This window comes from Etheostoma spectabile, chromosome 16 (assembly GCF_008692095.1).
Source record: "Etheostoma spectabile isolate EspeVRDwgs_2016 chromosome 16, UIUC_Espe_1.0, whole genome shotgun sequence".
Lineage (NCBI taxonomy): Eukaryota > Metazoa > Chordata > Actinopteri > Perciformes > Percidae > Etheostoma > Etheostoma spectabile.
This window is the reverse complement of record NC_045748.1, coordinates 15,973,602-15,997,522: the sequence shown is the minus strand read 5'-3', so window position 1 is coordinate 15,997,522 and position 23,921 is coordinate 15,973,602. Positions and strand designations below refer to the sequence as shown.

General features: G+C 38.9%; 3 protein-coding genes across 8 annotated transcripts in view; 1 reads left to right on the top strand and 2 right to left on the bottom strand.

Moving 5' to 3' along the window:
* The window catches only part of oacyl (O-acyltransferase like), a 5,898-nt gene extending 4,650 nt beyond the window's left edge, over positions 1 to 1,248 (bottom strand). The window contains exon 1 of the mRNA XM_032539866.1: positions 890 to 1,248. Coding sequence (XP_032395757.1) covers positions 890 to 1,043 — 154 coding nt within the window. The 5' untranslated portion in view covers positions 1,044 to 1,248. The remainder of the gene's footprint in view (positions 1 to 889) is intronic.
* Positions 140 to 23,921, top strand: grp (gastrin-releasing peptide). 4 transcript variants are annotated; one of them, XM_032539869.1, is made up of 7 exons: positions 140 to 596; positions 3,986 to 4,064; positions 4,201 to 4,269; positions 22,438 to 22,539; positions 22,651 to 22,766; positions 23,321 to 23,547; positions 23,644 to 23,921. In XM_032539869.1, exons 3-7 carry the CDS (start codon positions 4,253 to 4,255, stop codon positions 23,695 to 23,697), a joined length of 516 nt encoding a protein of 171 aa, XP_032395760.1. In that variant the 5' UTR covers positions 140 to 596; positions 3,986 to 4,064; positions 4,201 to 4,252; the 3' UTR covers positions 23,698 to 23,921. The 4 variants fall into 4 exon arrangements, with proteins under 4 accessions (XP_032395760.1, XP_032395759.1, XP_032395763.1 ...); XM_032539868.1 differs by having other exon boundaries at positions 4,174 to 4,269; XM_032539872.1 differs by lacking the exon at positions 22,438 to 22,539 and having other exon boundaries at positions 144 to 596.
* znf532 (zinc finger protein 532) lies at positions 1,835 to 18,338 on the bottom strand. 3 transcript variants are annotated; one of them, XM_032539848.1, is made up of 10 exons: positions 17,731 to 18,338; positions 15,384 to 17,071; positions 8,996 to 11,305; positions 8,048 to 8,229; positions 7,220 to 7,396; positions 6,316 to 6,478; positions 5,738 to 6,061; positions 4,721 to 4,833; positions 3,740 to 3,878; positions 1,835 to 3,657 (listed from the first exon to the last, which is right to left on the bottom strand). In XM_032539848.1, exons 3-10 carry the CDS (start codon positions 11,279 to 11,281, stop codon positions 3,172 to 3,174), a joined length of 3,870 nt encoding a protein of 1,289 aa, XP_032395739.1. In that variant the 5' UTR covers positions 11,282 to 11,305; positions 15,384 to 17,071; positions 17,731 to 18,338; the 3' UTR covers positions 1,835 to 3,171. The 3 variants fall into 3 exon arrangements, with proteins under 3 accessions (XP_032395739.1, XP_032395740.1, XP_032395738.1); XM_032539849.1 differs by having other exon boundaries at positions 16,717 to 17,071; XM_032539847.1 differs by lacking the exons at positions 15,384 to 17,071; positions 17,731 to 18,338 and having other exon boundaries at positions 8,996 to 11,458.

The following is a 23,921-nucleotide window of genomic DNA, read 5'->3' as shown; positions in this document are numbered from 1 at the left end:
GAACAAATGAATATTCTTTTTCCTTGCACTTATACGTCTTTTATGAGGAAAAGTCAAGTCAGGACTTTCGTTATGGATCTATCTTCTGCCATTTTTTTTTTTTTTTTTTTTTTAAATAATTAAATTTCACTGTCTTCCCCATTTCTTCATCTAGTTGCCTCAATGGAATGAAACAGCGCTCCCCTGGGTTGTAACGGTCAAAGCTGGCGTTGCATCCTGACAGGTGGTGAACACTAGACCGGTGAAGTTTACTGTTTGATTACTATCAAATATCTGACGAGGTCACTTTTATGCCACTGTAGAACTGTGAATGGACATTACTTAGGAAGATAAACTAAAAAGTAAAATGTGAAGCCAGTCATACTTTGGCCTCACAACAAAACAATAGGCTAGTTCATATTTAAACTTATTTTTTTTAGTGTTGCCTGCTAACGTTAGCCGTATTGTTGTGAGACTATAACGCTAGTTAGCTAGCAGCTAGTTCTGTGAGCAAAAAAACAAACTAAATAGAAATAGCTAACCTTCTGAGCAACAAGTGGAACGATAAGGGCCTTACATAATATGGATATGGACAACTTCAAAGACTTGCTTCAACGGTGAGTTAAATATAGCCTGTCTCTTTTCTCTTGTTTTTCTCTCCAACGGTTACATGTCTGTTCTGTTTAGTTGTTACGGAGATCAAATTATGTAGGCTACGTTTACAGGTTGTTCATTCATCAATTTGTTGTTGGTAATTTGTGAATTCGCTTGCGCAAAAGGTGTACTAGTTCCTTGAACAGCTGGCCCTGGACTGTAGTAAATGGACCTGGACCTCCACTGCCCCAGGCTCAGTAACTCTTCAACTTTAACATACAGAAAGAAATGCCGTTTAAAAGTCAGCTATACTTACTGAGAACAGCATATTCCTTCGGCCTGTCCTGGATAATTTCCCAGAGGAAAGTGTTGGTATCCTCCGTGCATCTTTGAGACACGGTCAAGACCTGCGTATTTTCCATCGCTGCACTACACCCTGCAAAGAGAAGGAACGTTACCGCCAGGGCCATTTTTAGGACTGCATTATTTCAGTAGAGGAGTTGTTTAAATAACATAGGAGAGGACACATCCTCATGAAGAAGGTAGTGTGAAATTCATCTTGAATGGGGTTGATTAAAAAAACTGCTTAAGCAACTGCAGATCCTCCACACCTGGTTTTCAAGATCAAGTGTGAACAGGATTTGGTTACATGAGGATGAGAGGAGAACAAAAAAGATCCAGGCTTTGATTATGGCCACCACACAGATCAATATAATTAGAGGTGGGTCGTTGTCCCATCACTTCCACTGAAATGACAGGTGTTTTACAGTAGTGTCAGTCTGATTTTATTCCCCTAATCATTTAAATAGTGTTTGTTTTTACTGGAACTATTTGTCTCAAGGTAAAATATGGGAGAAGCAACACCAAACAGTCCAGTAATGGTAATAAATCACCCATGGCCACCAGATGGTGAGATTGTCCTAAAAACCTAGATGAAGTGCCAGGCCTTTACTAGACAACAGTGAGGGAAACCATTTATACAATTAGTATGATGCAGCTATATACTATAATCCAATTTTTTTTGTGCTCATGCCATAGAAAGTAGATAACGATTTAGATATGCGGCAACTGATTTCAAGTGATTAGATCTGAATCTTTTTACTTCACAGTGTGAACTAAATTAAAACATATTTTTTATTCATTTAGAATCATGGTTTAGGTGGCCTGACAAATGTTGATTGAATATTCACTCTTCCTTTAGCTCTTTGTACGACACTAATACAAGCATGAGTAAAAATGATCACAAGAGAATTTCTGAAACATTTCAAAAGAGAAGAGCTGACGTGTCACGTGCAGTCGAAATCAGGTCTTGCCGCTAGAAGGTGTCCTCATTTATTGACATAAAGAACAGATTTGTACATAAACAAAAAATTGCAAACAGCAGCAGCAAGTTACATTCTAATCAACAAACAATTCACAGACTGCTTCTTACATGCAGTTGCACAGGTCCGGACAGTTAAAGTCTTATTGTCAGAATAGAGAGTGTACTGTTTGTTTTTTTGAAAATGCTTGGAACAAAGAAAGCAATGGAAAATATATTATACAATATTGTGATTCTTACAACTTTCAGTTATTTTTCATTTAATTGATCTGGTTGTCTTTTATCGATAATTCAGTTTCACAGCCAAGTTTACATTTTCTTCAGGTTAGATTTTCCCAGTTACTCCTCTCAATGACCATTCATGATTTCACATTAAACCAAAGAACTGCAAACTGAGAGAAAAATAAATATAAAGAAGACTGCTGTTAAAATTGCTTTTTATATTATTTTAAATATTTAAGTAAACCTTTACTGTGACTTGTAGTCACAAAGAACTGCCATAAGACACAAAAGTTAGCCCATATATTTGTCTTTAAAAGACTCCTGTTTCTGATGTAAAGAAAAGTTGTGTATTTGATATGTAAATAATAATTTGATACGGTTGTAGGAAGTTGCAGCTAAAAAAAGGCTATACCCTTTGTCTGATATCTTCTGATTTTTCATGTCATTTCAGTTAAAAATGAATGCAGAGATTTTGTTTAAGGATCAATAGTTTCAGGATGTGTTCGGAGGAGACCAGACCATTGTAGAAGCCAAGGAAAGCTCAGAGAGAATTATTAGGCAAGTTATCCATGTAAGTAAATAAGACCTTAGCTGGGGGTAATATGTACTGTACTTGGGAAACCTGAGGCTCCCAAAAGTTTTCTATATGTATATTTTTCTTTCAGACATTCATTTGACATTAGCAGCATTGAAAATTCAGAATACTGCTGACTATATGAGGATTAATCCCATTACAACAATATATCTATACATTATCTAGCCCTAGTGAGAACAATGGAACGATAGCTGAAACTATTTAAAATTAAAAAGCTCTTTCTATAAAAAAAAAGATATATTCAAAGCCTATAGAAACATCTATGTGTGTACAAAAACTATCTGGTTAAATTTACTTAAAAACACAAAGTGACTATGACTTATATCTGTCTGTTTGGATATCTTATACATACTGTAGTACCTTACATGTACATTGTGTATATACAGCCTACTGTAATATACTGAAGGTTGTCTGTCTAAGTTTTAAACTACAGTGCTTTAGATGGAATGGTTTAAAAGTGTCACTTCTCAGCAGCGCTCAGTCTCTTTGACTTTATGAACGCCATCCCATGTGTCCTCATGTGGGTTTTAAGGTTTCCCTCCGTTTCAAACATCTTGCTGCACACTTTGCATTTGGTATTTGGTGTCCCGTCATCCAGCTGGTTCTCTCTCTGACTCTCATCGTCGTCCTTGCCCCGTGCGTTGTATCGGGCGAGACCCTGTGGCTCCTTCAGCCGATGGACGATAAAAAGGTGTCGGGCCAGCGAGCGGTGGGAGGTGTAGCACAGGCCGCACTCCTGACACTGGTAGGACGAGCCATCGGACTTGTGCTGGGGAATGTGCTCATGGAAAGCTCCAATGTCCTCAGTGGTGAAGCCGCAGACGGCACACTTGTGAACTTTAAGGATGTTCACCTTGAGCCTCTTCAACGGCTGTGAGTCAGATCCCCTGCAGTTCAATCCTGGAGACCCCTCATCCTCTTCTGGTTTCCTTTTGGGACTGAGGGTCTGTGGAGGAGATTAAAACGGTCAGTTAGGAATGACCGAACCATGGAAATCATTTGTAAAGTAAAAATGTGTTCCACAGTACCGTTTCTTTGTCAGGTAAAGCCTCAATATTATCGGAGTTGACCGCCTTCCCCTCTGGGTCTTTGACTTTATGCATTAGATGAAGGTGCTGATCCAGCAGCACTCTTTTAGTGAACGGTTGACTGAGAGCTGGACAGTGCCTATCAAAGTACAAGAAAATAAAAATGATAACCCCTGGAAGGCTGATTTTTGCTTTTTCACTATTTACTTGCATTTTCATCATTAGTATTTTCATTTTGAATTGTAGGCTACTGTGGAAGCAAGGTTACGCATGGAAATTGAAACGGACTTTGCAAACTTGTGCTCCCATCGCTAAACCTTCCCAGGTATGTCATTCAGGCTGCTTCATCAACCCAATGTGTGCCTCTTGAAATATGACAACAACTATGCATGGCTCATTTTTGATTATTGGCTCGTTTGTTTGTGATACTCTAGAGCCAATCCCCTTCTCTTCCGCCTCAGGAAAAACAAGACTGTCATCACCAGGAAAACAGGCATTGAATGTTTAAAGCCAATGGACAGAAAGTATGTGTAAGTGACAATCCCTGTCTGTTGTCTGTCTTGAGAAAAAGTAGTCTGACATTACTATGGAACCACAAAGAAGTCCGGGTGGATGAATGGGTCAACAAAATGTTGACAACGCAGGCAACAGCTATTAATTTCTCTTTTCATACGGATCGTTGATTTCTTGTAATCATGACAACAGTTGTTTGCTAACTGTATCCAGGTCGTTATTATGGTAACTATGATGACCAACATCTTCTAAATTTAACCTGTAGTTATAGACGTAGTTTTAATCCAAACCATAATCTTTCCCTAACCAAGTGGGGTTTGTGCTTAAACCCAGCCAAAACTTAATCATAATGTCAGATCCCAAACTGCTTGTATGTGTCGTTCTGGAGTGTATGATTGACCAACAACGTATCTTGTCGTTAAATTTGGAAGACTTGTTGTCAAAAACACAGTGGGTGGGTGTACTCACGGGCAGGAATAGACCTTCCGCAGTCCCTTGTGTTTGAGACGGTTGTGTCGGCAAAGACTGTGGGAGGAGCTGAACGACTTGTCACACTGCCGACATGGGTGTTTCTTCAGTATCTGCAAGATAAGTAGAATGCGGGATAACTTTAAAATGTGGGCAGTTATCGATGATATTTCTACTCCACTGTGACTTGTGATGGAATGTAATTAAGGACGTTTATTCAAGTATTATACTTAAGTGCACATTTGAGGTACTTGTACTTTGCATAAACTTCTCTGCATTTTAGAGGGGAATTTTGTACTTTTTTACTCCATCACAATTATTTGACCGTTAAAACTACAAATTACTTAACAAATTAAGATTTTATATTTAAAGCTCATGAAGATTTCCTGACATATGTTTTGTCATAGTATATTATCCAACTGTCTATACAGTTAGAGCTGAAAAAACATAGTTGATAAATTACTTGATTGACAGAAGATTAATTGAGAAACTGTAAAAAAAAAAAACTTAATTATTTCAATTATGACCATTTGTTTGAGTTTGTCCAATAGCTAAGCAAATGCATTGGGAAGGTTTCACTTTGGGCTCTGGGTAATTGTGTTGGCATTTCTCACTATTTTCTGAAGTTTTACACACCGAACAATCATAAGATTGATTATAATCCACATAATTATCAATAATAAAAAATAATCAATAGTTGCGGGCTTATATAAAATAGTTTGTACTGCATTTTATAATGTACAATAGTACACATTGTTCTGCACTGAGTATGTATGTATGTTGTATACTGTACCTTTGATACTTTCACTACATTTGAGTGAGGCCTAAGATTTTCTTTGCCAACATCTACTTCTGTAAATGTTGTGCTAGTAACAAAGACTCTTCAACCTTGAATACTTCCCCCACTACTTTAGGACTTACAGTATCAACTCTCTAAATTTGTTTCTCCTACCATCCCTAAGCAGAATCTCAAATCATTATCGGAAACTTCTTATGAGGATGGTTTGAAACATTCACCTTGCCATGTTCACGCCTCATGTGAGCCACGAAGTCCTCCCTGGAACTGAAGAGGCCACTGCACTCTCTACATGTATATCCTGAGCCGGGAGGGTTCTTGAGATCCGCTGAGCAATTACTGTTTGTTTTCATAGTCTTCATAGGTGAAGGTGAACGCCTCTTTTCTCTCTTGTCTTGACAACTGATATTTTCTCCATCTTTTTTATTATTATTACTAGGACTGTTGCTGTTGGCACTATTAGAGTTAGTGGGCTTGGTGCTGAGGGGGAGGTGTATGCCCAGGTTTGGTGGACCCTCAATGGTCTTCAGGGTCCCATGGATGGCCTGAAAGGGGTCCACACATCAAGATTGAATAATAACAAAAGATTTATAAAACACTGGTTTTTGAAACATTTCTAGACTAAACTAATTAGTGGTACTCTTATAATTTGCCTTACAAATTAAAAGATAATACTGTGCTATACCTATTCATTAATTCACAGCATGAGGTTTGATTTTAGAGTTAGAGGTAAAAATACATACATAAAAAGTGGATATTATTCTACAGCATTCCTCAAATAACTGATTTTCATGCCCACCTTGATATGGTCCAACATTAGCTGTTTCTGTGCGTAGTGCATGGAGCAGTCGGGGCATTTGAAAACTGAAACTTTATGATTTACGATGTGCTGGTCAAAGTGCGTGTAGAGCAGGGACTGTAAAGTGAACACGGTATCACACATGGAACACTTATAGATCACCCTGTAAGACAAAACAAATCTGTCAAACAAGCAGTTGAAGCTAATTTCTATTTCTTAACAAACCTATTGGATAGTTTTATATTGTGATATCAAATAATTAAAAACATACTGAAATAGATGCTTTACTACTCTCAATTTTGTTTAACATTGGATGCTTATTTATCTTTAAGCTTGGGGCACAGCCATGCCCATACCCAAATGATAATGATACAAGAACACCTGCTCCTAAGCACCCGCATCATCAGTAGTGCTGATGATGGACAGTATGCAAGTCAGTGAAAGGTTGCCATGTGGAGAAACAAGCCCAAGTTAAGCCGCCATGTCTAAACCCCCCAAATCCTGCCACTGATGAAGCAGCGAGGAATGATTTTCCTTTGAAAAAATGAATTGGATGTGGGTATTAGGTTATATTGGTGTGTGCCTGTGTGAAAGGAAAAGCGTGTAGATGTGTTTTGACAATTCTTTGACGATAAATCTAGTCTAGTGTGTGTGTACTACTGTTTGTATATTAGTAGTATAGTATATATATTTAAATACATATAATATTTAAATACTGTATGTATATATTAGATTTAATTTGGCATTGAATTCAATTTTGTGTACATCAAACTGTATGTACTTACAACAACAACTGGAATACACTTTGCTGAATTTGGTATTAAGCAGAATATAAAACTGAAGTGCATTTAGTTTAGATTGGCATGATATATATTAATAAGTGCCCGTTGTGTTTTTGACTTACTTGGGCTCTCCTGCTTTTATTCCTGGATGCTGTGTGTTCTCATGGGACTGGGTTGCAGGCGCAGACTTGAAGGCCATGGGGCACAGAGGACATTTATAGAAGATCTCACAGTGAGAACTCTGGATGTGGGATTTTAGAGTTGCTACATCAGCGAATATCACACTACAGTGGATACAGCTGGGGGGAGAACAAATAAGAGTTGGCAAAAGACAGATTTAAATAAGAAAAGGCAGTTTAACTAATTTCTTGGAGAGAAGCACTTTGGTGTTTATAATTTAAGTCTTAAAATGTTTAAGTTTAAAATGTTCTAGTCTTTTTGTATTTGCTTAATCGATGAGTGGGCTTATCAGTAAAAGACACCGATTTTTGGGGGAAATATGCTATTCACTTTCTGGTTGAGAGTTAGATTGTAAGATTGATATCTCTCATATCAGTGTACAATGCAGATTTTAACTTTGAGACAAGATGTTAGTTTCACAACATTTTGATAGACCTGACTCATAATTGGTTGGATACTGTTTTCAGTTTTAATGGATTGTATTTTGGGTGACTCCACAAAATAAATGTCTCATAGTGAATAATATCCCTTTCAGTAATATGGGATTGTCAAGTTGAGGCCAATGTAATAATAACTGTAATTAGAAATGGCATTGTACTTAGATTTAGAAAGGAAGAACGCTGCTCAAAGGTCAGATTTGACTATCCACAAATATTAAGGTCTTAACAGAAGATATACCGGTAGTTTGGAAATTAAAATTTAAAAAACTACATCTCAGCACAAGACTAAAATGCAAATAAATAGTATGATTTTAGTTACGGCAGACTCACCGGTAGCCGACTCTACGGGTGTAATGCAGGCAGTTCTTGGTGACATGTGATTGGAAGTGGACAGATCGGCAGCTGGCACCACACTCAGGGCAGATGTACGGAGACTTGTGCTGGTGGATTCGCTGGTGTGACAGAAAGCTGCACTGATTTGGGAGAAGCATTTGGCAGATGGGACATGTTTTCTAGAAAAAAAATAAAGAAAATCATCAATTGCATTTCATCATGGCACTGAAAAGAAACCACCCAGAATTTGTGGGATTATTTTTGAATAAGTAATACTTCTTTTAATGTTTCATGTGGATACAAGCTGTAGGTGTGCTCCAAATGTGAGTCACGTACCATTGTCTATGGGAAAAATGAATTGGAACCAGTTACTACCCAAAATAGCTGCTCCCACCACTAAATCAAATCTAAAAGGCAGATTAATTAAATCAGGCCAATGTTTACGTTAATTGAGCACTGTAGGGGTTATGAGCACATCGGTGAATAAATGGAAACGGGCCAAATGATGTCTGTAGCTTGCACAGTGATAGCGTTATAGAAGGCTAGCTGTAGTCTTGTGCTGAAGTCCCATTGTAGCAGGCAAAGGTAAACAGTGTGCAGAAAACTCCAATCTGAACAAACTTTTTTTAAGGGGGAAATAAACTTCAGGACGTGACATGACCGGTCCTCTGGAGGACATAGCCAAAGCACCTGGCGCTCAGTGGATTGTTGTTGGTATGATTATCATAGAAGCCCGGCTGAAAACACCAATCCAGGACAGAAGCTAGTAGCCAGCTGGGCGAGTTAGCTACCGGCAGGTTTAAGACAGGGTAGGTAAATTTAAACAATGTCTGTCTGAGTTGAAAACGCATCTTGTTATCACGTAAGGGCCTTGTTCAAGATTAATGTAAAAATTGGCCGGAATTCTCCTTTTTAAGTAGCAGTTCACAAATTAAAAACACACACCTGCCCATTGGACTCCGGTGCCTGTTGGTAGTGCATAGCTAGCGAGCTGTCATCCTGAAACATTTTGTTACATTCCAAGCACTTTAGACTGTGCCTGCAGAGCTTTGATGCATCATACTCCAACGGCATGGCTGCCACAAGAGAAGCACTGCATGGAGCTGAAATCACTGTATTTTGGGACCCTCCACCAGCACTTTTCCCTGATATTTGACTTGTGGATGTATGTGCTTGGGGGGTGGGAGTTGTGCCAGTATTATTGGGTGGGCCTGATGAGGGTGATGTGGTTATCATCTGATCTGCAGGGATGGGTTTTAGGATTAGATGTGAGCACTGCATGACAACCCCTTTGTCCTTGTGGCCCCTGGCATGAGACAAGAGGCTGCATTTGTTATAAAACACTAGACTTTTGGCACAGTGGTTACAGGTGACTTCAATCCGCACACTACGACGGTCGTAGTGATGTGTCAAGCTTCTCTCAAGAGCAAATGAATCTCCACACTCCAGGCACTTGTAGCCACGTGAGGGTAGCAAGATACAAGATGAGGTTGGCGGAGAGAGGTTTGGGACATACACAGGGACAGGATTTACGCTACTCAGGACTTTATTGAAAGCATCCACTACAAGGCTTTGAGAGCTGGTGAACACTTGAATCCTAGAGACTTTCTTTGAAGTCCGGCCAGCCAGAATTGTCTGCTGTTTGACTTGCTGTTGATGTCTTGAGGAGGACACGGCTTGTTTGAGATCACATACAGCAGAAGATACAGTCTGAGGCTGAAGATTGATCTTACTAAAATGGACCGTCTTTGGCACAAGTTTGGGATTAGCCAGACTGGAGGCAGGTACCATAACAGTCTGTTGCTGGATGGCATTAGCAGCTTTCAAAATGGCACTGCTGGCACTCTGCACTGATGCAGCGGGGATGACAGTTGCTTTGACTGTGGTGTTGTTTGCTAGCTTCAGGTTGATGACCTTGGAACCGGCTGTCTTGACTGCTGAGACAGGCAGGAAAGCTGTTGCCACTGGTTTAATAGTCATTTGCTTGGCTATTTCAATTGAAGGGCCTCCAGTGGTGGCTAGTACTGTGGTATGAGATGAGGATATTGTACTGGTGGTTGCAATGACAAGAAGGCTATTGTCATCTTTTTTCAGACCTTCAGGATCAAACTCTGGTACAACTCGGGTGACAGTACGCTTGATCTGGCCAGAAGACGTCTTGATTGTTTTTATCCTGACTTTTGGAATGACGGGGGCGTCTGTGCTTGAGGCAGGAGAATCTTTGCTACTACCCTCACTCATGACACTAGAGGGGCTGTCTGGTTGTTTTGTTAGCAGCCTCTTTGCAAATTCTAGGGCTGACTCCTGCTCTTGTAGCTTCTCTGGAGCTCTGGGATTGGTATTAATCAGGTTGGCTTCTTTTTGTGTTGTAGGAGAATCCAAAAAACCCAAGTCTGTAGCACAAGCCTTTTTGGCACTCAGGGCTGCAATGGCTGCTATACAAGATGAAAGTTTTGCAGAGGACTTGGCTTTGATTTGAGACACACTGGACACATTTACAAGCCCCATCGGCTCTTCAGCCTCATTGCACTCCAGACCTTGAGACTTGGGTACAGTTTCCTTTAGATATTCCACCTCATGTAAACTTGATTGAGGGGGCTCGTTAGACTTTGAACCTCCCAAAGTGCCATCTGTGTTCTTGTTTTGATCAGGGTTTTGGTCTCTGTTTGCTCTGGGCCGAGAAACATTGTCCACTGATACAGAATATTTGGAATTCTGGTCCTCTGTCCTAGTAGTGGATCTAAAGAATGACTGACCTCCCTGCTTGTCCCTGGGGTCATCTACCTCAATTTTATCATCATCATCGAACTCTTCAGCACTGGAAATGGGGCTGAACTGATTGAAGGTAGATGATTGGTTGTTAACTTGCTGTTTTTTCTCCCTGGGAGCGATCCATACATTCTTCAAGAAGACATTATGAAGACCATTTCCAGTGCCACCAGAATGGGATTGGGGGTGGAATTGACCATCCTCCTCTGAAATGATTTCACCATGCTCACTAGTGTCTGTGTTTTGGATGTTCTTGACAATGACACTAACGCCAATGTCTTGTCCTGTTGAGGGGTTGTGGGACTCGTCTTCATTAGAATTCACCTGACTACTAGGTTGCTTGACCTGTCCATCATGGTCATTGTTGGGGCCAGATTCAATAGCGGCTTTAGGATCCACTATGTCGGGGATATCAAAGGCCGCCAGCAGGTCATCGAAGTCTGGCGTTTTCATATCTCCCATGGTCCTCCTATTCTGAGGGATCACCTGGGGAACATAGATGAAATGGTAGAGTAATGAGCAATGTAATCCATGTTTATGTTTTTTAACTACATCAAATGATACAAGTTCATCAACATCCTTTAACATGTTACATTTTGCAGTGAATTTCTTCCTACTGTCTGTGTTTCAGTTGTTTGTATTTGATTAATGTAACACAAAACAGAAGTGAATGTGATCACATTCTTATTATTGTTTCTGTAGTCTTGCATTGCCAGAACTTCCTCCATAGTGCTGTGGAGGAGGGTCTGGCTAGTCCACACAGCATTCTGGGGAAAAAAAACGTGTTCTGGTTTATTGGCATTTCTTTAAACTAATCACAATCGTCTTTGGCGGTGCTAAGCGCTGGACAGAGCCACGCTTCCGCTGCTAAATAGCCTTGGTAAGGAACTCATATTGGTGGAACGTTCATGTTCAAAGGTTGTTTTAGTCAAGCAACAGAAAACTCAGATGTCTAGCTAGCTGTCTGGATTTGCAGAGATCTGAGGAGCAGTTAACCTTAGTCCTCATAAATCCACCGGAGTTTAAAATTACAACACAAAGACAGCAGAAGGTAACGGACTCTGCGGAATTTCCAGCAGTACCGGAGCAATCCTGTAAGTGGACCGTCGTGGATATAGACTACTGTTGCTGCAACATGCTCTCTTGTATGTGATAGTGAAAGGGGAATACTGGTTTTACTCATTTATCTTTGCCAAAAATCAGCATTGTAGATCAAATACCAACACAGTATACTATTACAGTTGATCCCTTGTGATCTGGTGTTGAATGTTTCTAGCCTATTCATGGCAATCTGTTTAATAGATTATTAATTGGCGTGTGTGAAGCTGAAATTTTGGTTTTAGGCTTGTGAAAGATAAAAGCCAATAGTATCCATAGATCATAGATGGCACAATAAAAATGTTCATATTCTTGTAGACATGAATTTTCAGTTAGACTAACATCATCCTAAATCCATCATTAGTCCCAAATAAGATCTTTTCTTGTGGTAATTGGAAGTAACAAATCAATTAATATTGAGACTAGAATTTGTCAAGGTAAAAGTGATAAATTGGAGATATTTGCAGCAAAGACTAAGGCCACTGTTAGATTGATTGTGACGTTGGGAAATGAAGTCAGCAATGCAAAAATCTGTATTCCTTGAAAAAATCATAACTTATGGATGAGAAAAAGTATAAACAATCCTGTCTTAGCCAGTAAAGGAAATAAAACAAACACAATAGTTCTTCAAAGATAATGATTTAATGGGATTTTTGGCATGGAGGGTGGATGTACATTCCAGTCAGTATAATTTATTTATAATTTCCTTCCCATTTACTAGACTGTAGATTGTTGACTGTAATGGAAGCAGCGGCTCAAGACATTCTACATTAAAAATAGCTGTTAACATAATTTCTTCACTAGTTGAGAATATTACATACGGATTTCCTGAGTCTATATATGAAAGAACAATTAACTTTTTCAGCCCTGCACTGAAGCACAATGCAATAAAAATGTGTACCGTTTGTAAAAATATTTTTCATTCATTTTACAGTTAAATATTATAACAGACAATGGCATTACTTGAGTTCTTGAAAGTTGTCTCATGTTGGAAAGGTCCTAGCTATATACTGAATGAAAGAACAGTATGATACTTGATCACAAATTCATGTTATCAATATTGTGATATCACACAGATTCCCAGCTTGTATGACTTCCTTCATTTGTCACCACATTGTGCACCAGTGTCCACATATAGTACAGCTTATAAAATACGACGTTAACTCTGACTTAGTTACTGCTTTCTGGGGCTTGATGTTTACTTAATACAGTACATTAGTAGACTGAGCTCTCCTGCTACATCTTCAATTCAGTCTGTGCACCACACTGATGCAAAGCTCTTCTGAAAAAATTAGTCCAGGTGACAATTAGTCCTATGTATGACTCATTTGTCTTCACGTTAGGTAACTTTATTGAGCTGTTTCAGAAAGAAACACCAGGGAACCACTTGCTGGTCATCATGGGGGGTAGATTTGACATTTTGATGACATTAAATGTGGGTAATTAGCAAAACATTTTCCTCTTCAATCATTGCACGGTCAGGATTGCTATAATTAAACAAATGACATAGGGAGAAAAACAGTATACCAGTGTGCTAATGTGATCCATTTTACTTTTCTTGAAAAGCTTCTAATGGACTGAGGCAAGAGAGGCATCAGAGAGTACCTCTTTTTATACATTTATTCTAATGTATAATCAGGAGGATTATGAATCTGGTCCAGGTTAACAATACAATATATATGATTAGTACTTTTAAAAGTTTTCCTTTCACTAAATTCCCTGAGTCCTCAGTGATCAGTAGACTGTCAATCAGCTGGCTTAAGGGGTGATTAAAACTTCTAAACAAAACAGGCAAAAACATTGTTTTTTCATGCACCTATCAATTTTGGGGCTATTTGGCTTACATACAGTGTCTTTTCTCAAACTAGTGAAAAGAAAATATCCTAAATATACATTTATGTGTTCATTTTACTTTGTCTAGATTTCTTCTAAATTCACCAAAAGTTAGTATTAAATAGCCTAACGCCTCATTTGCACATTAAAACACAAAAATTAGCTTAAAGTGTAACTCTCGCCAAAATGCAACCTAGGATCCTTTTTGTGAATGTATGCGAGTCAAACTTTTGTTTAAAAGCATATAGAGGATGGAAGCGCCACTTTTAAAATTTACCGTATTCTTGTTTTGAGTCAAATGGCCTTTTGAATAGGAGTTCTAGAGACACTTCTATTTTTATTTATTTATTTTTTTATTAGTATTTTTAAAACACTACAAACACTGAAAACACTGAAACTTTGCTCAAAATATCACCTGGGGCTTTACACATGAACAAGAACATTGAGAACATTGTTTGTGCTCACAGAGTTTACTAAAAAGAGAGTTTTTGAACGACTCACTTTAGCTGTTGGTTTTTCCGGTTGCTGCCATCTTGCCAGTCAAAAAGAGTTTGTGTACACAACAAGTGATTTTGATGTGATCATAGAATTTCCCCTAGCACTTACATTCAAAAGGCCATTTGATCCAAAACGAAAATACGGTAAATCTTAAAAGTGATGTTTCTGTCCTAAATATGCTTTTAAATGAAAGTTTGACTCGGATACATTCACAAAAAAGACCCTAGGTTGCATTTTGGCGAGAGTTATGCTTTAAGCTGAATGAAATATGTACATATAAACATGACGACAGGGGAAGACTTCCGATATGGTGAGGGAAAAGCTGTAAGGATGAACACTTAATCAAACACATGTTTATTTATCAAAAACAACCAATGTTCATAAACATGTTTTGTAGGTGAATTCTTTTAGCCAAAAGTCTTATACAGTGTTTAACATCAGAAAAACTTAACTTTTAGTGGGTTATAACTCTTCAGAACCAAGCCAACTCTTTATTTTTCTAATAGTGAGCACTGAAAATAAGATATAGTGGGACTGAAATGCACTGTGTCTGTATTTATTATGGGTGTTGGGGACAAAAGGCACAGCTATGGAGCTGATCTGCTTGTACAGTGCGTGCAGTTAAACCAGTATTGCTCTTTGATTCAAATGCATGGTCAAAACACATCTGCACCCACACACACAGACCTATATCTTGTAGCCTCATCTTTAGTTAAAAAAATTCAAAAACAAATTCTCAGTTTACTCCAGATGATGGGGTAAAGACAATGATGTACACATAAACAAAATGACAGAGACAAATGGAGAAATGTTATGGAGGGAGAGGCTGGTAAGAAATGCAGTGAGGGGAAAAAATGGCTGCTGAGCTTTGTGAAGCTGCAGCAGAGAGAGAAAGGCCTGGTGGAAAGAACAGCTAGTCACAGCCATGACAGCCAGTGCAGCCTGACGTAGAAAGTAAATTAAGGTTAAAAACAGACAAATGTCAAAAATACACAGAACCTCTTAAACAACAGCAGTGTAATACACATGCATCGTTACCACCGGAAATCCATAATCTATGTAAAACTAAAATCTCAGTAAAGTGAATGTAAAACAACAATGGTGGAAGCATGCAAGTGAATCAGCCACTCCTCACCCTCTTGCCTCCGTCCCTCTCCAGCCACTAGCCAAACCTTTCCCTTCTTCCTTCCATCCTGCAACAAACAGTCACAACAATACTAACCCACAAAAAGCCACCCACCCCACCCTGCCTGGAGGAGAAAAAAAAAGTCCTGCTTCTTCCCGACCATGCAAAGGCCCAGAATACAGGGTCAGGTTACATCCAGGGATCTGGTGAGTGGTGGTGGTCCTGGGTAAGGATCCTCTTTAGTCATTCTCTGCACCACTAGCAGCCCACAGACATACAACAGACAGATAGATCATGCTCTTGCATGTGTGTGTATGTGTGTCTGTGTGTATGTATGGGAGGCTCCAGACTGCAGATTCACAGAACTCCCAACCAGCCACGTCCCCCTGCCCTCGTCCCTTCCCACATCTCCCTGCCTCCCTCACTATGAGCCGCGTTGCGTAGCACACCGACATCCAGCCAGCAGCAAGCAACAGCAGGAGCGTGGTCTCTGCCTGTTCCATGGTAGCCGGTGGCTAAGATGTCTATCCCCCTGGAGCCAAGGGGCGGCATTGTTCCTGTCAGCCCTCTGTCTGCCTCAAACCAGTTTTATCTGGTTCCGGTCACCCAACAAAGCCCTGTGCTGCAATACAGCCTCAGAAACACACGGGCACAAGCAGTGTGCCCACCTACCTGGAAACACTGCAACATTTTTCACCTTGTTTATTGTCATACATTTAGTCAAACAAGAACACAACATTTGATAGAAAGGTGGCAACATGTTTTAAGGAGATTAACTGCTCTGGTTGGTTGCACTGACGTACAATAAGTCCAGAAAATGCACAAAAAAGATGGTGTTTGGGTTAGCACAGTTACCATGACATATGAAAACAGGACAACAGTAAAGAAAATGATAGAAATCATACAATGTGAACAACAAAATAGGTTGTAAGAGGTTCGATTTAAAACATAATAATGTAAAAAGGCTGGCTGATAATAGAAACTGAGATTCAACTTAACACATTAAAAGGAAGAAGCATTTTTAGGTAACCATGATGGTAGTAGAAACTCAGTCTGCTACCTTGGTCTATTTCTCCCCCAGGGCTCTCATCCCAGATACACTGGTAGTCTCTCCGAAAACTAAAAACTTTCATGCAGCCCGCAGCAGCATTACACCCATCACTGTGATATACAGATAAATAATGTATAAAACCCCAGGACAGACAATCTGACATGGGCACACACAAGCTATACATGCACCATGATTGCCATCAAACACATGCCAACCCTGCCCACATATGCCACCACAGAGACACACATAAACATGCACGTTCATGCATATATAAAGGTAAATGTGGCATACCCTTGTCAAATTATTTTCCACTCTGAGGGATATTCAGGAAAAAAAGTCTTCCTGTAGAGGCCTCAGCACCTGCCTTTACTCAGCCCCAACCATTCCAGCCCCCATCCTCCTCCTCCCCTCCCCCTCTTCCACTCTCCTTCACTGGGTCAGTCCTAGATATTAGTCCCAGTCCGGGCCTCGTTTTTTCCTAAAGCCCCCGCCACCACCACCACCACCACCACCACTACGGCCGTGCATGAAGGGACGGACAGAGAAAGGGGGCAGTGTTCAGCAGGCGAATCAGGCCTTTTGTCTCTGTCTATGCAGGGGGGCGAGGGGACTCTCCACTTTGGCTCTGGAGCAGCAGCAGCAGCAGCTGGTGCAGAGAAAGAAGAGAGAGAGTAGGAGACAGGGAGGTGGGGGAAAAATAGAGAGGACAAAAAGGAAATGAGCATGAGAAGAGTAAATAAGCACTTGAATTTTTTACATGTTCTTTTAGGCCTGTGCCATAGCATAGCCATGTAGCCTATTGGCGCGGGGATATGTTGATAAACTCAATCCTGATTTGTATTCAGGAATCGATAACAAATATATATTTATAACATATTGCATAAATAGTGGAGGCCCAGGCCCAACCGCCCATTATCTGGCTATGTATGCCAAGGTCAACCAGTCTTGTCGGCTATTTAGGATGGAGGTGTCATAAACTTTGATTTGAATCCAGCAAGACACATACCTACATGCATACCTATAAAGCACATATCAAAATAAGAGACATATGGCTACTATTCAGCCTCAAATGGAATGACAACACATACAGTAATGGCATGATTTTCTCCTACACATGAAGGATTGTAACTCATTACCATGCTATTTCACAATGCAAATACAAGCATGATTTGCTCATTCAAGTAGATTCCACAGCAGTGTACAGACAGAAATAACCTGTTATATTCAACAATAACAAGAAAATGTAAGCGTAAAAGGTGGCATCCCATTATTGCACAGGATCAAAACAAGTATTTCATTACCTACCTGGGAGATTGCAGAGAGAGGCTTTCAGCTGAATGAGGCTGTCTCTCTTTGGCCTGCTACCAGTCCTTGATACATCTGGCAGACCTATCAAAGACAGCCATGAATGCTGCAGCATAAACTAATTAGCCTTCATTGTGTAAAGGATAAAGCCAGATGTATTCATCAGACAACACAAATGCAATTTATACACTGCAAGGCAGTTAGATTTGTGCATCATAATAGGCCATCATGGTGCCCCCCGCCTCTGACAGATTCCGTGCAGGAGAGGAGGCTGAGGTTGCTATGCTCCCCCACCCCAAACAGAGTCACAGTCACGACGTCACATTGTCTCCATTCATGCCGGCTATGAGCAGCAAAGAGAAGCTGCTTAAACACATTTTAAGGGGATGCACTACAGGTAAATGGGGTAAAACTTTAACTAATGGATAGTGCCAAGAAACTCGGCCAGTTGATTACTTACATTAAGAGTATTCTTATTACATAGTTTCAGAATTTTTGCGTTTTAATGTGCAAATGAGGCGTTAGGCTATTTAATACTAACTTTTGGTGAATTTTAGAAGAAATCTAGACAAAGTAAAAGTAAACACCTAAATGTATATGTAGGATATTTTCATTAGTCTGAGAGAAGACAATGTATGTAAGCAAAATAGTCCCAAAATTGACCAGTGCATGAAAAAAATGATGTTTTTGCCTGTAGTTCCTCGCCTTAAGTGAAGTAGATATACAGTATGTAATTATTAAAGTTCTGTCATTTACAGTGCATTTCCTTTTTGTCCAGATCTGTGACGGATCACATGTCTGCCGTCACGGTAGCACGACCACTTGCTACATACCCACAACAAGATCTAAACTTTTTAGCTCTATAAAAAATGCATGGACATAATATTAACTCAATAATATCCTATATATTCGAAGGGAACAAATCAATGATATAGCCCTGATTGCCCTTAGTCTCCATTTAAACCCGTGGCTCCCAACCTTTTTGACTTGTGAAGTTAAAATGAACCAACCCATCACAAGTTATGGCCTTTTCTTTTAAAAATCCTTAAGGATCCTTTTGGAGAATCCAGAGCCCCAGTTTAACCACCAATTAAAACCTTTTTAACCCCACTGCCTCACTAAGTGGCCAACCAGAGCTGCTACAGAATGTGTGAAACTCTCAGACATTAAATAGTTGCACCTTCTTTATCAAAACAAGCACTTTGCAAAGAATAGAAGTAGTCATTTATATTCTCTCTGCCGCTTGTGTAACTATATGAAAGCAAAGCAATATGCTTCTTTAAGTCCCAGAAGTCCCTACAATGTCTCTGATTGGACAGCTGCCAGCACAGACCTCTTAATGGCAAACTCATCTTATTGTCACTCCTTCCTTCCTTAAATGCCCCTTTTTTGCTTTCATAAGGCCAACATTATTATAGTCTAGGCAGCACCATCAGAACACTAAATGTATCATATGACACTTCAAAAGGAAGAATAGAAACTAGAAAGGGAATTATTTTCACATCTCAAAAAGAGATTTGAGGATGAGATCACTTATGTTTCACTTGAATATACATGAAATGCAATCAAATAAGTCTGAAGAAACATGTAACATTACTATAATTTATTGTTTTATATACATACAGTACATGATAATAAAACATAGAGTGTAGATAATGTATAAAGTGAAATCAGTGGTTGCATGCTTTTAACAACCTATGATACATACCGTATATGTGTAATATAAACTTAGTTATTGAAACATGACTCACCATAAAAAATCGTTGACTGTGATTGATATTCGCCCAACAGTGCCATCTGCTGTTTCTACTGCCAATAAATGAAGTTAAGAGTAAACCAGGATATTACCGTTGGCATTATTGTACAATTGAATTATTCACTCTTACTTTTAATAGTACCTTTTACTGGATTAAAAAAAAAATGTAGGCATAGCAGGAGGATACCAATGTATCGAGAACTATAGTTGTTTTTTAATTGAATCAATCAAAACTCATAATTACCAACTTGTACATGCAAAAAAACCTGAATGACGCATTCAATCATTCTTATGCAAACTTTCAAACTAATTATTTATTTGGTTTAATTGTGTGGTTTAAATTATTTTTGTGGTCTCTAGTGCAGGTGCTCAAGGGCTGGCAATCAGACGTGACTGTTGGCTGTTGGTGAACTCATGAGAGGGTGAATAATTATGAACTCCTTGGCCTCTCAGTATACGTTAATTAAAAAATTAACACAAAGCAGTTTTTATTTCAGGGACACATTTAATATTCTTGGAATTTCTCAAGATGTTTTCTTGAATCTTGTTGTCTCGCATAAAAAATAAACCAACAAATATTTCAGATGGCACTACCTGATACTGCCCTTTGACCATACGTGACTCATCCTGTTTTGTTAAGGTCATCCTTGGACACAGATATGTAACGAGGCTGAGATACTCTCCAATGTGCGATGTTTGTGGGGCTTTTGACCCGACAATACCCGGAGGAAACCGCCAACCTTTTCAACACAAAATGTTACTTACCTGTGTGGACTCCTTATCTGTCCTCACTGATCTCTTCCTCTGGCAATCTGTCTGTCAATACTGTCATGAAAGGGATCAGTCAAGTATGAGAATTTCCCCTCACTGTGTTTGCGGACTGCTTAATTCACACTGTTGACAGTTCCAAGGGAGATAAATACACTGTAATAAACTGTACCGATAAATGATGTGGACTACGCATAACAAGCAGACATATGCCGCATTGTCAAATTCTTGTAACTGTACACACGACAGGTGTTGTCTGCAGCGAAAATATGAATTATCATTGTTCATGACCTGTGTTCTTTCACAAATTCTGCGTAATTTCCCCTGCTCTGAAAACAAGGCAGCGTTTAGAAAACTGCACAAACTAATGAGTACATCGTTTTTTGTAGCTGCACAATAAATGTCACAAAGCTCTTCACAATGAAATATAAACTCTACAGACACAATATAATAATTCAAATTTAAATTAAACTGGTGTTGCATACAAGTCAGGTATGTCTTTAAATGTTGCATGAAGTCAGTTTTTGGGGTCACATGGCTTTTTTATTCGGTTCTGCTCTGATTCTAATCTGCAGGTTCCCCTCGCCCTTTGAATAAAACACTCATTGGTTAATATAGTCTATGGTGCATTTTATACTGTACTTCATAACAGTTTAGAGATGCTTGTAGTGTAATTGGATGAATAATGCGACTTAATTTATACTACTTCTCCATTTGTTAGTTTTACTATATGACAGCTATGCTTTGTAGTTATTTTCAATCTTAAGATGTAAAATCAATGTTAAAATGCTGGTAACATGTTATTGCATCAATACTATAATCCCATAATATAATATATAATAATTTAACATTCTGAAAGTGGGCGTTCTATATGATGAGTACTTTTGATACTTTTGAATACTTCTGTACTTGTTAAACTTTGAATGGATTGACAAAAACCTTCACGTATAACAGAGTATTTATACACTGACATTCCTAGAAGTGGAAGTAACTCAGCAAATGTACTTTAAGTACTCTACTGAAAGGGGTAATCCAGTGATTTAGTATAAAATCTGATTAATTTAAACTACAATGCCATAGTATGAGTCAAGCTCCCAAAACATGGATCCTGGATTCTACGTTACCTATCTTTTTTTGGACCTTCACTGTCTGGTAAATGATTAGTTTGGAATACAGGCTTTCTGTTAAATAATGTTGCCACTAGAGGGGGCCACCACTGTAAATGTTAATATGAGTCGTAATGGCAACAACAAACAACCTATGGGAGCCTTTTTCAGGCGAGGACAGTCTCTATTGTAACTATTGTAAATCATTAGGTTTTTTTCTCGGACTCGACACTCCTACAGGATACTGAAAATATATTGATAGATATATTATAATCATACAACACGCAGAAGTACTAATAGTCATATGTAAAAAAAAAAAAGAAATTCAAAAAAATTCCAAATTTCAAACTTGTAGTTTAATGGGTTTTGACAAGGAAGAAGAATTGAGTGGAATAATGAAGAGATATCTCTGGTTCTGCTGTATCAATTTTGATAGTGTTTTTAAAACTCCCTCATAAGTGCAATGCTAATTTGGTGGCAAAGGCCTACTCGTTTCAATCTACTACATTTATCTGACAGTTGTACTTTTTACTTGAAGACTAATAGCATTTAAAACATCACTGCCCTACAGTTGGCTATTTTAAGTAGGCCTACTAAAATTTTCTCCACTTCAACATTGAAAGGCTTTTTACACGATAGATCTGTTAATAAAATAATAAATAATTTATTATTAGTATTATTATTGTTATTATTTTTTTTATAGCCTATCTAATACTTTGAAAAGGGCATTTCTGGTGTGTACTTCAACCAGCCAACTTAATGTACAGTTTGCTTATAGGCTACTCCATGTGTATGATATGAGACTACTATTTTTTCATATAAAAAATATATCTGAATAGCCTACTTACGGAAGCAATAACTCAGAAGTCACATCCATCATAGTGAAATGACGTTGAAACCTCCCGCAATCGCCAGCAATCTCTGAACAAACAATGGCAAGCAAACGCCTCATAATTACATAGTCAATTATCATCACGACTTTTTCACCACCGTGGCACTTTTAAAAAACACCCGCTGACGTGCAGCTTGTATTAGGAGGGGCTTTTAACTTTAATCATTTGGTCATTTCTCTCTAAGACATCGGGGAGTGGGCTATAACTTCAACAAGGCTGCAACTTTTACCCCGGTGCGACGTCGGCTCACACAACGAACTATCGACCATGGTGGAGGTTTTCTAAAGTAAGATCAAGCTGGATAATTGCAACTTAGGATTCAAATACCGCTATTAAGATCTGACCTTTTCTCTGATAACATGAGCGGAGTGTGCTTGTGCTTTTTATGGACTTGCAGACCGGCGTGGCCACTTTTTATTATTCTGGCTACAGTACCGTGTATGTTGTACTGCTCACAGAGTCCTGCAGCTGTCGTTGGCAAAATGTATCCACGGGGCAACCACTGGGCAGTAGGTAAGAGAAACTCCATATTTAAAAACAAAACAAAAAACGGTATTTGCTTGATTTATTCGGTAAATGTGCACCATATTTGCCGATAAAATTTAGAGCAGACATATAAAATATTTGAAGCTAATTTAGAACTCCTTGATATGCATGCAAACAAATAGTTGCTCACTAATAACCATAATGTTAACTTAGCCTATTTATTTATTGGACTAATGCAGTGATTTGCCTGTATGTCTCATCTCTGTGTCAGCTCTAATAACTCATACATAAACCTGTTCCTGTAATAGACAGATATTTTCTTTGGCTGGACAGTCTCACAAAATAAATCAATTTCAGTAAATTCAATTACATTAAAGTAATTAATCATACTTCTTGTGGATAAGAAAGATGATCATGGGAGACAAATACTGGAAGCAATGTGTTTGATCCAGGCTTCCAATGTTGTTAAAGTGCGGATTTTTATTTACAGTTTAATTACAGATTATCATGGCAGTTGGTTGAACCGAATGTTTGACCAATAACAGTTAAGTTAATGCAACCTGTTTCGTGCAACTCCCCAGGTCATTTGATGGGAAAGAAGAGCATCGAGAGCCTACCTGAACTGCAGGAGACAAACCAGGACAGTGACTACCTCACACCCTTTGAAACCGCTGGGGTCACAGAACGACTGATGGAGGCACTGATGCAACAAAAGAACCAGAAACAGACGACGCCACAGACTGCGGACAGGCTGCTTCGGCTGCAGAGTGGCTGGAGAGAAGAGGACAGAGACAAATATCTCAGAGAGGTTAGTTTGTGGGTTGACAGTGTCTATTAGTGATTCTTCAAATGGTACCATTTTTTGAAAAAAGATGTTATACTTACAGTTATTTATCTATTATAGATGTCCAACCTGCTTCTTCTGGCTTTGAAACTGCAAGACAATGAATCCACCTGAATGCAAGACAGTCATCATTATCTACTAAACGTATCCTGTAATTACATATTCACACTGTATATTTTTTTCTGCTGTAAGAGTACACTGGAAAGTCAATAGAAGTTTATTTTATCAGTAATTTAATACTTCTAATATGTGCATCATGCAGTAGTTTGATTACAGACTGACAGGACAAGGTTATGCTGAATGCATTGAGATGCTGAATAAATTTAACATTCTGATAA

Coding starts and splice junctions, on each gene's coding strand:
- grp (XM_032539869.1), top strand. Junction 22,540..22,650: donor CATGGTGGAGGTTTTCTAAA/GTAAGATCAAGC, acceptor ATGGACTTGCAG/ACCGGCGTGGCCACTTTTTA. Junction 22,767..23,320: donor GGGCAACCACTGGGCAGTAG/GTAAGAGAAACT, acceptor GCAACTCCCCAG/GTCATTTGATGGGAAAGAAG.
- znf532 (XM_032539847.1), bottom strand. CDS start 11,407: ATGTTAAAGGATGTTGATGAACTTGTATCATTTGATGTAGTTAAAAAA. Junction 6,062..6,315: donor TAATGTTGGACCATATCAAG/GTGGGCATGAAA, acceptor GACCCCTTTCAG/GCCATCCATGGGACCCTGAA. Junction 3,879..4,720: donor CGGAAGGTCTATTCCTGCCC/GTGAGTACACCC, acceptor GTACTTTGATAG/GCACTGTCCAGCTCTCAGTC.